Source organism: Apostichopus japonicus, chromosome 20 (genome assembly GCF_037975245.1).
Source record: "Apostichopus japonicus isolate 1M-3 chromosome 20, ASM3797524v1, whole genome shotgun sequence".
NCBI lineage: Eukaryota > Metazoa > Echinodermata > Holothuroidea > Aspidochirotida > Stichopodidae > Apostichopus > Apostichopus japonicus.
Window position 1 is genome coordinate 10,515,946 of NC_092580.1, and position 17,247 is coordinate 10,533,192.

The 17,247-nt window shown below is 39.0% G+C and overlaps 2 protein-coding genes across 4 annotated transcripts in view; both read right to left on the bottom strand.

The window, feature by feature from the left end:
• Positions 1-17,247, bottom strand: part of LOC139961618 (BRISC complex subunit Abraxas 2-like) — a 270,695-nt gene that overhangs the window by 36,155 nt on the left and 217,293 nt on the right. The gene's annotated exons all lie outside the window — the stretch shown is intronic.
• LOC139961879 (uncharacterized) overlaps positions 1-17,247 on the bottom strand; it is a 48,177-nt gene that overhangs the window by 6,328 nt on the left and 24,602 nt on the right. The window contains exons 1-3 of one of the 3 annotated variants that reach the window (XM_071961496.1): positions 13,092-14,022; positions 10,684-10,888; positions 8,107-8,264 (exon numbers count right to left, since the gene is read on the bottom strand). In XM_071961496.1, the coding sequence (XP_071817597.1) occupies positions 8,107-8,264; positions 10,684-10,888; positions 13,092-13,094 (366 nt within the window). In that variant the 5' untranslated portion in view covers positions 13,095-14,022. Of the gene's footprint in view, positions 1-8,106; positions 8,265-10,683; positions 10,889-13,091; positions 14,023-17,247 lie in introns of those variants that run through there. The other 2 variants (XM_071961494.1, XM_071961495.1) reach the window with 2 other exon arrangements.

Genomic DNA, 17,247 nt, shown 5'->3' on the forward strand with positions numbered 1-17,247 from the left:
TTCACATAAAGGTTGATTGAGTACTAATGTTGTAAGAGTTTAAGTTTAATAGTATCATACAAAATTTTTTACCTTTTTATGCAGGCCATGTCATCCAACATATATTAAAAAGCAAGAAAGAAATCACCTTCTCAGCCTTGTTTGCAAATAAAGCAGTGATGACACATTCAAAGTTTGATAGAAGAAGTTGTAATTTTGTGTTTTTTTCTTCTTATGTGTGTGTGTCCTTTACACACTTTATATTTTGTGACAATGCTTGTATACCCCTTTAAGTTTTGAATCTTTTGACCAAAATAAACATTGGGCAAAGCTGATACTGTTTGTTGGCCACTATTGAGCAGTTTATTTACCAGTTGTTGGGTAGTTTTGGTTGGGTAAAATGGTTGGGTAAAAAGTTAGCCCAAATTATGGGTAAAATTTGTTGTAACAAACTGAGGTGGGTAATGTTTAACCCAGCTTGGGGCAGGAGGCATGCGTGCACAGCTCTTGGTTTATAAAAGTGCCCACTGAGATTTTGGGAAAAGCATTATCCGACTGGTTTAAGAGTGTATGTGTTATAGTAAGCGAAGATAAGTTGAGGTTTTGGAAGCTATTCGATTTCTACCCCAACACACTGTAGGATATTAGCTTGACTAATCGACTATCATTTCAACTATAGTGAAGGCAAAGTTTAAAGGATTGAAATTTTCAAATTTGCTACTTACAAGTGATTAATACTAACAAGAAAAATATCAGTGCAACTAAAATTTTGAGAATCAATCGAAATCAATAATTAATCTTTATTTGTTGAAAGAAAAGCTTACGGGGGGGGGGGGGTCCTAGTTGATGACAAATACCCCGAATTCTACAAAAGCAAACCCTATCCAAAGTATAAATACTCATATGAAAGACAGGTTAAGAAAAAAGAAGCAAGACACTTGAAAATAATCTCAACCCATTTTTTTCCTCGAAACGATACGAGCGTAAATAGTTGTGACGTAACGGATTCATTTTGCGTCCATGTATCCAACCTACAGCTGGACCCCATACATAGGCCTACCCCATAGAAAACTGTACAAATCCCTATTTGGTATACCGAAATAAAGACTTCGAAATACTCCAGATTATACCTAACACTGAAAATGAAACTAAATATCATTTCAATCCATTTCGGCCATATTCACAGATAAAGGAGTCAATAACTTTGAAGTACAGGTGAGTGAGCCTCTCAATCCTGTTGATTATACTTTCTGGTTTTTAACATCGATAATTCTCGTCAATTAAGTTCGTTATACTTCGTTTGATTTCTCTAACGATCCGTCATAGTTCTCAATTTCTACCGGTATATCTTAAGTGACACTTGATTTATGTATAGATATAAATAGTCTGAAATATTGATATACTGGCTATATAGGAAAGGTGTTTTATTTCTTAATCAGAACCCAGCGATTGAGGCCCTTGAAATAAGTTAGGTATAGTCTAGACGAAGTGATTCCGTCAGGTCACAACGTCAACCATTTACAAAAATTGAGGAATGTTTCAACTGTCATTTTCTCTCAACCTGTAAATCGGATGTATATTTAGTCTTTGGTGAAAGTGTTATTTTATAGTTTTTGGGTTATTAATATTCAAAAAAATTATACAAAAAAATCGGGACTATTCTGTTAAGTTTGGCAAAGACATCCAAAGCTTCCTCAAAATACAAAAGTCACTTTAAAAGCACTTTTAGCTCTCCGTCTGTTTAATTACAGAATAATCACAGAAAGTGCATTCTGCCCGTTGATTCAAGATGGAGCCATTACTTTACAGCGTTATATACGGCACAAACCTGTAGTGATCATTTGCATTCGGGTCCTCCACGCACGACAGAGTAATTTAAAGTGTCAGCTGTGACATACTTTACAACCACAGAACGAACACGTAAAGTGTTTTATATCTTGGCTTTTTCGTTTAGTGTGCTATAGCATTCTTTCAGGATATATGTACAATGTTTACACACTGCATGATATAAACGTCACTTTCGTGAAAGACCTTTTTCCTCGGGCCGAATGACTCTTCTATATTGATTTGATCACAGACTTGAATAGCGAGTCCGTGTACTATAGTATTTGTATTTTACCATAGTTGTGTATAATCGTACAAGTCATTATATATTTGTACTCGTTACATGTACTCAGGCATTGTGGATTCTAGTATATATAATATAGTGCGAAATTACGTACAGTAAACTCGCACTTTGAGCCTAGTTGTACTCGTTTTCATAACAAGGGGACATCAACTTGTACTCGGATAATCCGATGGGGTTGTACTCGCACCTTCAGCCTAGTTGTACTCGTTCTCATAACAAGGGGACATCTACTCGTACGACTTGTATGACTTGATAACAGACTTGTACAGCGAGTCCGTGTATACTTATATTTTACCATAGTTGTGTGTAATCGTACTAGTCATTATATATTTCTACTCGTTACTTGTATACTCAGGGCATTGTGGAATCTAGTATAAACAATATAGTATGAAATTACTACTCACACTATAAGCCTAGTTGTACTCGTTCTCATAACAAGGGGACATCTGCTTGTACTCGGATAGTCCGATGGGGTTGTACTCGCACTTTGAGCCTAGTTGCACTCCTCATAACAAGGGGACATCTACTTATATTTCGGATAATCATGGGGTTGTACTCGCACTTTGAGCCTAGTTTCATTCGTTCTCATTACAAGGGGACATCTACTTGTACTCGGATACCCATGGGGTTGTACTGGTACTACAAGTATATGCTTGGTCAGACAGTACACAAGAACTTAACGCGGATCCTCTGTACGGATTCACCACTTCATGTGTTTTCTAAGACCTATCGATCCCTTCTCTTTCGGTAAGTCTCATACGAAAACGCGACTTCATGTCAAAATTTTGAGCTCTGTATAGAGGGACGGATGGGTGGGAGGTGGGCCATGGTGAGTTTCTCCTTATAATTTCATTACACACATAAGTTCATAGGAAGGCTACTTTAAATCACGTGCTTTGGGGCAAGTGTGAATGTTTCGATTACCCGTCAATCAAGTCGATAGGCTTACCTTAATCGATTCCCGGAAAACAATCGATAAATGTGTATATCCGTGGAAATATAGCCTTATACTTCCGTGGTTTATACAACGCGTCTTCGTCGCCGCATATTTTAGGGGCAGCTATGAAGATCATGTACGGGCGCATAATATACAAGTGTGATGTCGGAGATTCACATTATAAACAGATATTTTACTTTTCTTGCAACTTTCAGTTAAATTTTCCTGCTTTATTGTTGTACAGTGCGGATCCAGGGTTTATAAAAGAGGGGTGTGGCTCGGGTCGGTTTTAGTTTTCCCCAAACAGGTTTGCATTTACCGTACAGTTTTCAGCCAAATCAGATTGCTCGTGACGTCAGGATCAGTAATGACCATCGCTTGTAAGTTGGAAGACTGCAGAATGAGTCAGAAGAATGATAAGGTCCATAGGTCTTAAAATGTCGAAACATGAATGAGTTAATTGACGTCACTGAAACATGGTGCTTAAGTTTGACAGATTATTTGTTGTTGTTGTTTGACTTGTTACATTTAGTTAGCCTAATTCTAGTTAGGGGGTTTCCTTCCAAACGCCCTAACTTATTTATTACGCTTGGATCACATGTTGACCTTCTTATGATACGCTGTATTCCATTGGGTTCATGTTTACGTTATCCAATATTCGTGAGCCGTTCTATTCAAATAGGAATTCGTTTCGTGGAATGGGTACACTAAAATCAACTTCACGGCGCGAGTTCACGAGTTTTGAATAAAAATACGCAACAGAACATGACATCAGCAATAGTTCGAATCGGTACAATACGCGACTAGGTTAGGCCTCTAGCTAGTTAGTCTGGATTTTCCTGTCTAAACTTGGGAAAATGGTACGCGAATAATCAAGGCTTAATTTACACAACTTTTCTGTTGAATTATTTGTATCTCCATTGGGGTAAATCATATATAGAGGAAACTATTGAATAAACACCATACGTATAGGACAAAACACTTTGGTAACCGCGAAGTGAAGGTTTCAATGGTGATGAAGTAACTTTTCCGACCATTCATTAACGACTATTAACACATAATTGCAAATCTCTTTGGGGAAATAAATTCGCGGCCCGGAAACGTTTTAGCCGACCCCTTATAGGGTTAGGGTTCTCCCTCCCCCCCCCCCCCCCGTAATACGTCAAATGGCTAATTCATTGAGGCCTAAATTGGGTCTTGAATTAGCTATAAAGGCAAGAGTGTGTTAATAACTGCTTTAGGTGGGCTTGAAATGCGGGGTGAAGGGTGGGGGAAGTGAGAGGTAATTGGTTCGCGCCTATTGGGTGTTTGCATCAGAATATGAATAGTCGAATACCCTTCTTGACAACCCACCACCAGCCCCCCCCCCTCCCCTGGAGCCATGTGTTTAAATGTAGATCCGCAATCAACCAACCCCCACCCCCTTCCATCCAAGGTCAAACCAATAGAACGGAAAATATACGGAAACTAAAAAAAAAACCTTGTTGTCTCCTTGTGCATCTATAATAACCACTCCTGGTCGCTTCAAGTATACAAACTGAATAAAATTTCAAAATGAACATACCCAACTCGAAAGCGACACGTATAAGTTGAATAAACTATAACCGTACTAAATGTGTTAGATTACCTGGCCGCTTATATATGCCAATATTAAATGTTACTCGCAACTAAATGTTCACAAAATGTTCACACCGTCTGCTGAACTACCTGTGTCTTCCACACCAATCTTTATCGAATACTATATGACCATAGGCGTAGGAGGCGGGGGGATGGGGTGGGTCTGCAGCCCCCCCCCACCAAATATTTTTGTGAAAATTCGGGCAATATGCTGAGAATTTTTCGGGCACCTACTGAAAGAAAAATAATTTGCGATGTTTTACTATGGCTAAACTAATATTATTATTATTATCATTATTGTAACGACTTCCCAAATCATTATAACCAATATGGAAGGGTAATTACACGGAATATGATTGAATAAGTTATTGGCATGCGATGTAATAACCGATGCATGCCTATATGATATGCACATTAACATGTTGAACGCGCGCAAATTTTGGTTATATTTTTGCGGGTAAGTCGTTACAGCCCCCCCTCCCCCCCCCCCCAAATCAAATTGGGCTCCTACGCCTATGTATATGACTAATAGTAATGCAGAACAACCGCCCTCGAACGGAGCACTCATTGACGATGTGTGTCCGGCACGTTCCTGTGTGCACTTTGTACGGTTTATATTTAACGTTAGTATATATATATGATCTATCAAACGATACATTTCTTTTTCCTTCGAAAATGAAATGAAAAAAATCCGTCCAATTTAACTGAAAAAGCCTTCTATCACACGAGTTTCCTTAAAAGGATGGTGCCGGAAATTCATTGAGCGCCTTGCTGGCTCTTAAATTTGATTTTATCTTTTAATCTTAGAATCTGGACGAAATCATCAAAGTTGCTGTCAAAAAGAGGCACATTTTTGCAAAGTTCTTGACCAACCGTTTGTATAACGGAAGATAACTCATCTGTAATCTAAGCCAACCGTCTACTGCACGGACTAATAATTCACCAATTTTGCTTGCGAGATCTCCCGATCATTTCCGGAATACATTCGATAATATTCTTAAACTCGTACAAAAAAAACAAAAAAAATCGGATGACTCTTTCGTCGGTTAAACGTTACCTCGATTATTCAGCACCCTGCAAAAAGGCTCACCCAGTTGGGACAATTTTTTTCTAAATTGTAGTGTCATGTCCCGCTTTACAGAGCACTCGTATTGTCAGTACGAGCAGTATGAATATCATGTTTCTATCAGATCAAGGTTAGGAACTGTTTGTACTGTCAATACCAGTGCTTTGAGAGCTGATGATATTGGAGTACAGTTTAGAGAGGTATAAGCATTATGAAATTGTCCCAACTGGCTGAAAGAATTGCGCAATGCATATACTTTGCTGTCCAGTCATTTTTACGTTGGGTATTTGCCATTTCATGTGAATTGCAAAAGAAAATACAATCTATATGGACTGGTGTTCAATCCCACTATAGAAGGATTAACGGATGTTGATGAATTGATGTGGATAAGTTTTGACAATAAGGATGTTGTTATTACATTGCTATACTATGCCACTGCGACCATGATATTTGATAGATTTATATATATATATATATAAGTCGAACTCAAGTTGAGTCGACTTATTTTCTAAGTCGATTTAACTCGATTCGATTGGAGTCGATTCCATAGGAGTTCAGCCAGGTCCAGACAGTCCAGTCGAGATCTGGCCAGTTCAGTCCGTCCAGCCGATTCCTGGCGATTTAGGACAACAGAGGTCATGGAATAACACACCCCACCCCCTCCATCACCACCTCAACCCCCCCCCCAAAAAAAAAAAAACCGGGAAAGCTTTTCAAAGAGATCATTCGAATATAAACTGAGGTATTTTGTCATGGAATGACATACTGTAGCTCTTTGTCAAATAGGTTGTATGTAATGACTGCACAAAACTTTTCTTGTTAACTGATGTAAATGACCTTTGTTTAATTTTGGAGGGTGATGACATAATTATGGCCAATATGAGTGCAGGAAATAGTAATGATAATATAATTCATATGGCAAGGTCTACGGACGTCTATATGTGCACAACATTGTCCGAATCACTCTCATATAGGCATTAGAAATCATGAAAATAACTGCAACTCCCATCAAAATTCCATCAAAGATTGACCATTTTCAGTACAAGTCTCAATTCTAGTTTTATTGATGGATAAATATTAGCTAATTATGCACAGTGATCATGTACCGGGAGTTCATGACTGCCTAATATTCTGTTATGATATTCCTTTGTTTGACAATCTTTCTTTCAAAGACATTGGACACAGGTTTGTGGCCTAAGGCGATGTTTTTGTTAATTTTTTTTTCTTTTTCTTGGAAAAGAGTAACATCAAATTATTCAATGATATATGTGGGCTTGTAATTAGGGGTTAACTCATTAAGGGTTAAATTAAGACATTCTGTTGAGCGCAACACTTTACGTCATAGTTCTTTATTTTGATTTTTATGAGTTTCCTGGATTTATCAAAACTTCAAATGAGTATATCTTGGAAAACGAAAAGAGCTTTTCGAAATATTTCAACAGTTTTGAATGAGAATATGACACACACAACAAATATTCTGAATATGGGGCAAATTGCCTAGGTGTCTGTAGTACTTTACGAAAGCTCATTTGTAAATGTAATAAAACAAAATGGCGGAGTTATCAAATCACATTTTTGGCTATGATATTAAACCACATCTTTCCTACATAGTTTCTAGGCTAATAAATGCGGTTAGCTACAGCTTTTAGCCAAAGTGTGAACTTATAATATGTCACTGGATTACTGCCCTCCTTAATCCGTCATCAGCCCACTGAAACAATAGTTCGTCTAACTCATGAATAGGCAATGGTTCTATACATTCATGTAAATATGGTCCACATGTCACTCTGCCGCCCACAACCTCCCACTCCCCCTCCCCCTATTCCCTCTGCTATCCAACCACAAATCCACATGACATATTTTCGTCCTCTCTACATCTGAGCAAAAATGTCGTGAGATAAAAATCTCCGGAAAATATATTTCGATTTTCTTTTGTTTTTGGCTGGGTGGGGGCAATGTTGATGATTTGAATTGATTGTAGCTCAATGTACGATCGCTGCATTAAACGATTCAACTTTATAAGACAACGCGATATTTTGTTTGTTTCTTGTACGTCCTATAGCCTATGTGACGTCACAAATAAACGACGCCTGCAACGACTACTCTATCGCATCAAATTATTTACGCCTGAAACAATTGAGTTTAATTGAGGGTTCTTCCTTCCTCAACACAGCTGTCAGGGTTTCTACTTTCTCTATATGTAGGTTTCACAAACGTCGTATTCGATGCACAATGTTAAACAAAACAAAAAAACTAAGACACAAAAAAAAAAAGAGGTAGGGCTAAACCTAATTCAATAACAATTAAGGGCAACCAAAACAAAAGCAAACAAAAAACAAACAAAAAATTAAAAAATTCCACAAACCGAAAAATACCCACCGGCATCCTTGGTGCCTTCAGGTACCTGGGATGATATGGTCTGTTACATATTTCACATTCCGTCGATCTTTTTGTGGCGCACCATTTCCTTAGGCATTTCTTGTGGACGTATTCCGAAGATCCTTTGCACGCACATGGCGCCACTAATTTCAGCTTACCTGGATATAAAAAAAAATAAAAAAAGTATATAGGGAGAGAATAAAGAGACAGATATTTTTCATCAAGCGTTCGAAATTAACATTTAATCTAATCTCCTACTGTCACACCTGTCGATCATTTCATTACGTAATCATCCGTGATTTAGTTGAAGTTATACCTGGCGGCTGGGGGAAACATTTTGATGATTACATTAAAGAGATCTCGTATGTTGATACAACCTGTCCGCCAAAATCGATGTATTTTTTTAGTTACACTGTTCCCGCAACAGAACCAGGCTGTTATAAGTAACACTGCTGTAGTAGTAGTATTAGTAATTGACATAGTGAATCGCTAAAAACCCTTATGCGTGTGATTTTGTGTGGTAGAGTACTGGTATACGCATATGGGTCACTCCATAAACGAGGTTGTGTCAAGTCCTTATCGCACTGATACGCAGGCAACGTTTGGTTTGAAAACGGAATTTGAACAGTTTACTAGGCCACTGCATAACGATCAGGTGCAGCACAAGGATGCTATAATGTGGAAGCCTCTGACTTGTTTAATTTCAGATATACCTCTTAAATTTAAATAAAAAAGGAAAAAAATCGCACTTTTAGAAGGTACCGTAACCCTGATTTCTCAAGCGGAATAACGTGGTGATGCATCGCTAAAAGCCTTCGCAAATTATGTAGAGAGAGAGAGAGAGTCACGCAATGTGGTGGATAATGTTTTTACTTAAGAAACTGCCTTCGGTGCCATCGACAAACACATTTTGTTTGTTCTCTTGCCCTAAAGTCACAGATGAATTACATTCTGTTGGATATTAGAGAGAGTCATGACAAGCAATGCAGTTACACCGCGGATGTTTGGCGGTGAGATTAAAACGGCTAGAAAAATAAACAAAGAGGAAGAAACTTCAGGGTTTGATGACCAATTTTAGTTAAAATGTATTTTTTTATCCTCCAGCTGTTCGGCTTGTTTAATGAATGTATAAGCCTATGACTATGTAGAATATATTTATTTTGTGATAAAACAAAATGTGAATGCTACAGTGTCTGACTGCAGTCATTACATAAACAACTTAAAAGAAATCCCCGAATTCATTCTCCTGACTGTATGTTCCACTCAATGTAGGAACCACTCACTGTAGGAACCACTCACTGTAGGAACCACCCACTGCAGGAACCACTCACTGTATAGGAACCACTCACTGTATAGGAACCACTCACTGTAGGAACCACTCACTGTAGCAACAACTCACTGTAGGAACCACTCATTGTAGGAACCACTGACTGTAGGAACCACTGACTGTAGGATCCACTCACTGTAGGAACCACCCACTGCAGGAACCACTCACTGTAGGAACCACTCACTGTAAGGAACCACTCACTGTAGGAACCACTCACTGTAGCAACAACTCACTGTAGCAACAACTCACTGTAGGAACCACTCATTGTAGGAACCACTCACTGTAGGAACCACTCACTGTAGGAACCACTGACTGTAGCAACAACTCCCTGTAGGAACCACTCACTGTAGGAACCACTCACTGTAGGATCCACTCATTGTAGGAACCACTGACTGTAGGCACCCCTCACTGTATGAACCACTCACTGTAGGATCCACTCACTGTATAGGAACCACTGACTGTAGGAACCACTGACTGTAGCAACCACTCACTGTAGGAACCACTCACTGTAGTAACCACTCACTGTAGGAACGACTCACTGTAGAAACCACTCACTGTAGGATCGACTCACTGTAGGCACCCCTCACTGTATGAACCACTCACTGTAGGAGCCACTCACTTTAGGAACCACTCACTGTAGAAACCACTCACTGTAGGAACCACTCAATGTAGGAACCACTCACTGTAGGAACCACTCACTGTATGAACCACTGACTGTAGGAGCCACTGACTGTAGGAACCACTGACTGTAGGAACTACTCACTGTAGGAACCACTCACTGTATGCCTATATAGCCTATAATGACCTCATATAACTTGATTCTTTGTTTTCGAAATATATTCTATAAATATGAAACAATCCAATGATAAAATTAGAACGCTTTCACGTGTCATGATGTACGACGGTAAAGGCGATAAATCAATTCAATTAGGGAAGCAGACGATAAGTATACGAGGTGCGTGAGGCAACGCACAGGTGCTGCAAAATCATGTTATATTGTCGGCGGGAAATGTTATTGGCCTACCTATAAATAGGTTGAACTTCAAATAGTTTTCAATCTTCCCCCCTTGGCGATGTCTACGAATACATTTTACTATTGCACATGATATAATACTCTCCTCTCCCTTATAAGTTTAACTGTTTTACCCGTGTATATCGTAATTTGTATATAGGCTATATAACGTGTATACCTAATACTCGATTAGGTTTGATAGCCTATCGTGTTATTAGTACGAGGCATGATCAATCACCTTTGCCATTTTTCGTCCCTTGGCATATTCTGCAATTCGGTTTATCTGAATTCAGTTCTGTTTCCTTTAATAACACGTGACGAAATGTTGGAATGGATGAAGCGGTCACGATTTGATTTTCATTCACTTCTACTTGTTCTTCGGTGTCGTCACATTCTTCCTCCTCGACGCAGACGACTTCCGGTTGAGAGAGGAGTGTGCTGCTCTGAAAATTGAGATGAGAAGAAGAGATGAAAAATAAAAGAGTAGAGTGTTGCTTGAAAGTTTATTTGTATGTTTTGCGTGGACTTTGTTTTCATCTTTCACTGGACAAAACAAAAATACAACATCTCTCCTGTCACCACGTATAGCTAATTTATATGTTCTGTTGTCTTGATGTCATTAATGTCATGTCTGTAAGTCGAATAATTGAGAGTTATTCGTCACTTTAATTGCAATATTCAGCGACTGTTTTGCTTTCTCGAGAAATTCTGTTCTGAGGAAGACATTATTGATTTATTTTCTTTCGTTAAAAATTTATCGCAGGATGTGATCTAGAAATACAAAGTAACGGATGACATAATCCATAAAAACCTTGCACTTCAATGCCATTAAAGTCGGGCGGAATATGGGCGGATCCATCAGGCACTCAGGCAATGCCGTGACCAACTATAGCTCTACCATATAGACAGGGTTGGACCGGGGTTGCTAGCGCAGTGCATCCAACCGGCGGTACGGCCGGGCCTTGAAATGTATGGGCCGTTTGGCGCACCGGACGAATCTATAGGACCTTTCGTGCCCAAGAGGAGATCTGTCTCGGGGGGGGGGGGGGCTGGAGCGCCAGTTCCGAGCCAGTAAGCGAGAAGGCCAACCCTCTATTATGTCCATATGTCTTCCCAATCTAATTCGATATTACAGGTACGTTTGAGTACATATTTTGTGTCCGATATTACGCTTGTATTCATCTTTAAAGAAGACACAAACCGAACCAATCTTACACGTATATTAAAGACATCCTTATGATGAACAACTCCTCCAAACAACTAAGAAATAGATCTTGCTACATTTGGAAGATATCCTAGTTTTGAATTTCACATCTGGGAGCTGCCATTTTGTAAATCTGTGACGTCATAGTGCCACTAGGATCAGAATCCTGTTACTTTCTCTCTTTTTTTTCTTCATCATATTTTTAAGATAAAAAGGTCAACAGTGTTGACATTGAAAGCCATGCCATCATTAGATCAGGTTAATTAATTAATTAAATAATTAAGAGCTTCAATATTTTCGATTCAGCAGTTGCAAAACCCATCTCCATGAAAAACAAACAAACAAACTTTTAAACAATAAAGACAAACATAAGCGATATGAAGCACAGGTGGCTCGATGATGTCATACTTAGACTTTCTCAGTCGGAACTTGTTTGTTCGTGGAGAGAGACACTAAATTTGTGTTATCTCCCGAATGGAACGACAGTTTTTTCTTAGATGTTTTGGTAGTTTGAATTGTTCATTTATTTCTATAACTACACGGACAAATATTAATGGTAAGGATTACTTGAAGAGAAAAAACTCAACTAGACAAAGAATCGACTGTCTGTTATTATTAAAACATGGACAAAATCTCTAAACTTTGTTTTAGAAGGGGGAAGGGTGGGTGTGGTAGGCGATATTGCTGGTTATGCCGTCGGTGGATGGGCGCAGTAACCGTTTCTGCTCGATGGACTACCTAACCGTTAGTCCGCCCCTGGGCCCGGCAGAAGTAATTAATAGCAGCCAGTGCACTACTTTAATGTGGAGAAATGTTTCACAGAACACATCCAGTCAATTCTATAGGACTACTTCAAATCTGGACAGGGATTGGAATAAGCTTTGGTGATTTTGGGAATGAAACAACATCAGAAGCTTGAAGTATGAATTTTAGTATTATCCCTTAATAGTACAGAGGTAAGTTTATCTTTGGCCAGTAAAAGAGACAAATAATATCAAACTTGTCCCGAGGGGCACGACTGTCACATATTGTTCCTATGTGACCTGTTCCTATGAATATGTCAACAGACGTTGTTACAAATAGACCCAATTGGAGCCATGGCATAAACCGTATACCATCCAGATGTGTATTGAATCAGAATATCGGCTTTTTATAAACTATCATGAGAAAATGGATTATTCGACTTCCTTTCCCTTTTATACACAAAATATTATAGAGAAATCATCTCAGATGCCATAAGCACCTATAAAAGCACTAGAAAATATAAATCTAAACCAAATAAATAATCAATCGTTGCCGGGAACTTGTGTGAGGGTGATGTATATACGTTAGATTAAATTATACATATCAAGACTATTAAATGAAATATGACACACAAAACAAATAATATTTTAGTCAAAAGAGCAAATTAATGAGAAAAAAAAAACCGTGGTTACACTTGCCATAATATGGAATATAAATCCAGTGTCGGGCTATCCAGGTAACAAACTCCGAAGATGGTATAAGGTATAACACTTCACCATATAGGTATCCATAAAGTATAGATATCTTTCCCCGAATTCCAGAGACGGAAGTTCTAACTTATAACATTTCTGTAGGCCCTATATATGCTATACGTGACTATGTACCATTGGTAAGAAGTTTGTGACTGTCCTTTTCCGAAAGAAATGACACGTTAGCAGCCGACATTCTCTGTCGTGAAGTTCATTCATATACCCTAACAATTGCTCCGTTGATATAGCATACAGCCTAGCCGCCGCACGGTGGAACAGCTTCCCCCGACGTTTCTGAAGACGATTCGGGTCAAACTTTCAACAGCCCTCCTGCAGCATGAAGGCTATATAGTACTCCCATTCTGAGTGATATGACGGTACGGTGATCTGTTTGTTATATGTTGCCGTAATCCTATGGTGTGACTAGTGTAGGCCTACATCAGTACATTGGTAAACTGTATACGTGTTAACCTAAGCCAAGCTGTATATCGTTTACATCATTAAAGCCTTCTTGAAATCGTCTTTGCGAATGCAATTGACCGAGAAACTGTTAATAAACACCAGACAGGGCGAGAGCGAGAAACATCAAGACATGAGATGGTTTCCTCCATTCTCTCGTCTCTCAGTTTGGAGAGTAAAGCGCTCATATCAAATATATAGGTTTCCTATATAGCTGATTCCATAAATGCAGCAACAAACACAACAGCTGACGACAAGAATAGACCAATGAAGGCCGCACAAATGATCTAGAATGCACAATAGACGATGAAATTCCAAAGATTTCAAAACTCTGAAACAATCATCAAGATTAGCAGTTCTCTGCCACCTTGAAGCAAATCAAAAACAGAGCGAAATAACATTGAGTAAAACGTTTATAACTGCAGTGTTCGATTCCTTGCTTATTCCTGCAGAAGAATCAAGTGAAAACAGCGATAACATCACTCCAAAAAAAGTGGCCTCAAACAAGCTAAGCCTCGAAGTCACGAACTGAAATAAGATAAAATCGAGAGAAGCCACGTTGTAGGGGGTGCCGACTATGAGGGGAAGTAGAGCTGTTCTTGTTAACTTTAACAACTATGCATACTCGTTCCCTCTCGGACAAATTCAAGAAATTCAAAAAACTAAAATCGACTGGTATCGGAAAACAGGAGGGGCTTCAGATCTGGTAGGGAAAAAACGGCCTCAAACCATCACAACATATCTTCTCACCTGGTCACTAGACGAAAGAACCGTTGCGGTATCGTGGGTGTAACTAACGACAGTGCAACCAGGGACCTACTACTCTAACTGCAGCTCCCTGGTGAAACCAAGGCCTTGGTCACATTGGAGAACGCATGGGAGAGCAGCATCTTACTGGGCCCAGCTCTATGAGTTAACAATGCTGGCAACGGCGGGATGCGTCCAGATTTGAGAACGGTGGCGGTGGGTCAACGTCGAATTAAAGAGCATTACGGAAGCGTAAAAAATGGTCGCGATTATTGTTTTACAAGTGAGGTATAGTTATTTCAAATACTATATTGCACCCCGTACCGTATGAGGGAGTGACGAGGGCAAGTAACCGTGGAAATATCGGGTTGCGTTATGCCCCCGAGAGTCCACGCTGCAATCTTGATCGCCCTTGCGGGTGTCATGGTCCCGCTCCGCGCAAGGGAGCTGATGATTGCGGGGTCTGATCCTTAGTTGGCGAGAGTTCACACTGCGAATTTGATCTTCGCCGGTATCAGATCCCCCTTGCATGCTCAAATGTGAACAAACCTCAAAATGCAGATCTCCGGTATCATAAACTAGCTGTGTCTGAGAAAATCTCATAACTGATTTTCCGTGTCAACGGAGGTAGGTATGCATATTCATTAGGTATAAGTCCTACCCCTTTTCTATCACCTTAACTGATCATTGCAGTCATTTCTTTTCATCTTTATCGCATTTTCTCTTCTCATATCTATTGTAATTATATTTAATTTTCAATCTATTGATATATATTGAAAACATTAATAATGCCCACATAGATAATGATGATTCTGGATGGAACAATTCGTTCCCATCCAACAGTATTACATTAATCGTTCATATAGTAAATGATGGATCAAATAAATTCACAACGGGCAAACCCTTTCCATACCGTACGCGGGTACCTCCGGAAATTGTTATTACTCGATCTTATGACTACAAATCCCTGTGTTCACTTGATTACTGCTACTATACTACAACGCTCGGACACATCGGATCACGGCAATGATGACGTGCGACCGGCGGACTAAGAACATACCCCTGCTGGTTTAAGGAATTAAGCCTGAAATTTGTTTAACCTTGCAAGGAGGACCAAACTACACAGTTTAAATCCGACATTCATACAAAAAATATCTTAATCTTTTTTCTTCTTCTTCCGTCGTATAATTCGAGCATAATGACGTTGGAAACTTCTTATAAAAAAATTGTGCAGAGTTGCCCCACAATGTCAGAACACAGTGATCGGACTCTCCCTGCTCCATCAGAACATGCGTAACCTGCATAGGGCAGAATATAATATGTTCGTTCCTTACTACCCCCCCCGCCCCACCCACCCCTCCCCCAAACAATCAAATTCGCAGTTATTGGCTTGTCAGAAACTTGGGTTGAATGACCATGTCTTTGCCTTTGATTAAACTATACACAAATCTTTCACTTACTGAATTACACAGAGGAGGAGGGTTTTGCATGCCGTCTTTATCTAAGTAATAAATTATTCTATTATAACAGAAATCACCTCTTCACTATTTAATGATACCATTGATAGTTAAGTTCATTTATTGAAGTTATAGCGCACCCTATTTTACAAAGGGGAAACAAATAATGGTTGGTTTTATTTACAGGCCAACAAAAAACTCAGTGCCCGAGCTAACTACACTCATTTTCATACAATCCTTAGTATTTAATATCAAAATGTAGACTGTTACATCATAGGGGGGACAACAAATTGAGATCACCCATATGAGTTTTTAAATACTGCCTTCTTAAATGGTATCTATCCTGATCATAACTAACTTACCGAACATATAAAGCACTACTATACTGTAACATTAACTGATAACATCTTTACAACACATTAATGACAAACTTTTCTATCAGGTATGAATTGGTTAGACGGACCGTCCTCCTATATCGTCAAAGTGAGCATTCCACCGTTATACGAGGCAATACAATGAAATGTATACCAAGAGGTCTCTAAATAAAACAGATGCCATTTTAGGTCATTTAAATATAATCCATTCTGAACTCCAGGAAGAAGTACACTGTGGTGTACCCCAGGGGGTCAAGTTTAGGTCCTCTTGTATTAATCATCATATATATGTTACCGATGTTTGCTCGGATATATCTCCTTGGTAGCTCACACTGTGTTGTTTGCTATAGTGACTATATAAGAGTATAATGACGTTAACGGTCTCCATAATACGGCCTATTTATTGTTTGTACAGGATTTGAAGAAGGAAAAACAAAATATTGGAACTGGTTTTGATATACTAATAAGCTGTCACTTAATGTTGACAAAACTTATTATATTGTGTTTCAACAGTAGGGTTACACATTGATCGTACATCCTATAAATAAGTGGAATCGACATTGATTTATGACTTGCGAAGACACTAAAAGGATTGAGTCCACAAATTCCTCGGTGTGTTTATTGACGCTAAGCTTACTTTGGCATGATGACATCTTGTATATTTCCAAAGAAAAAAATGCTAGGAATGTAAAACATGTCCTTGCTGAAAACATTCTTAGAAAACGTCACAATTAAACTTTGATCTTCCCTCATCCCGCTTTACTGTTCAGTTCTATATTTTTGGTATGGTATACGTGTGTGGTGCGCCTAGTGTGGCATAAGTCCTAAAACCGGTCGAATTAAATTGACATATGTAAGTTTCTCGTACTCTGATTGGACGACCAGTATCACATGTTGTTTTCTAGCGCTCTGATTGGAAGAAATCGACATATGTCGGATTTTATTTGACATATGTCGGTTTCTAGTGCTCTCATTGGGACGGCCATTGTCACGTGTCATTTTCTTGTACTCTGATTGGACGCAATCAACATGTTTTTTTTTTCTTCAGGTAACAGCAGATATAGTGTG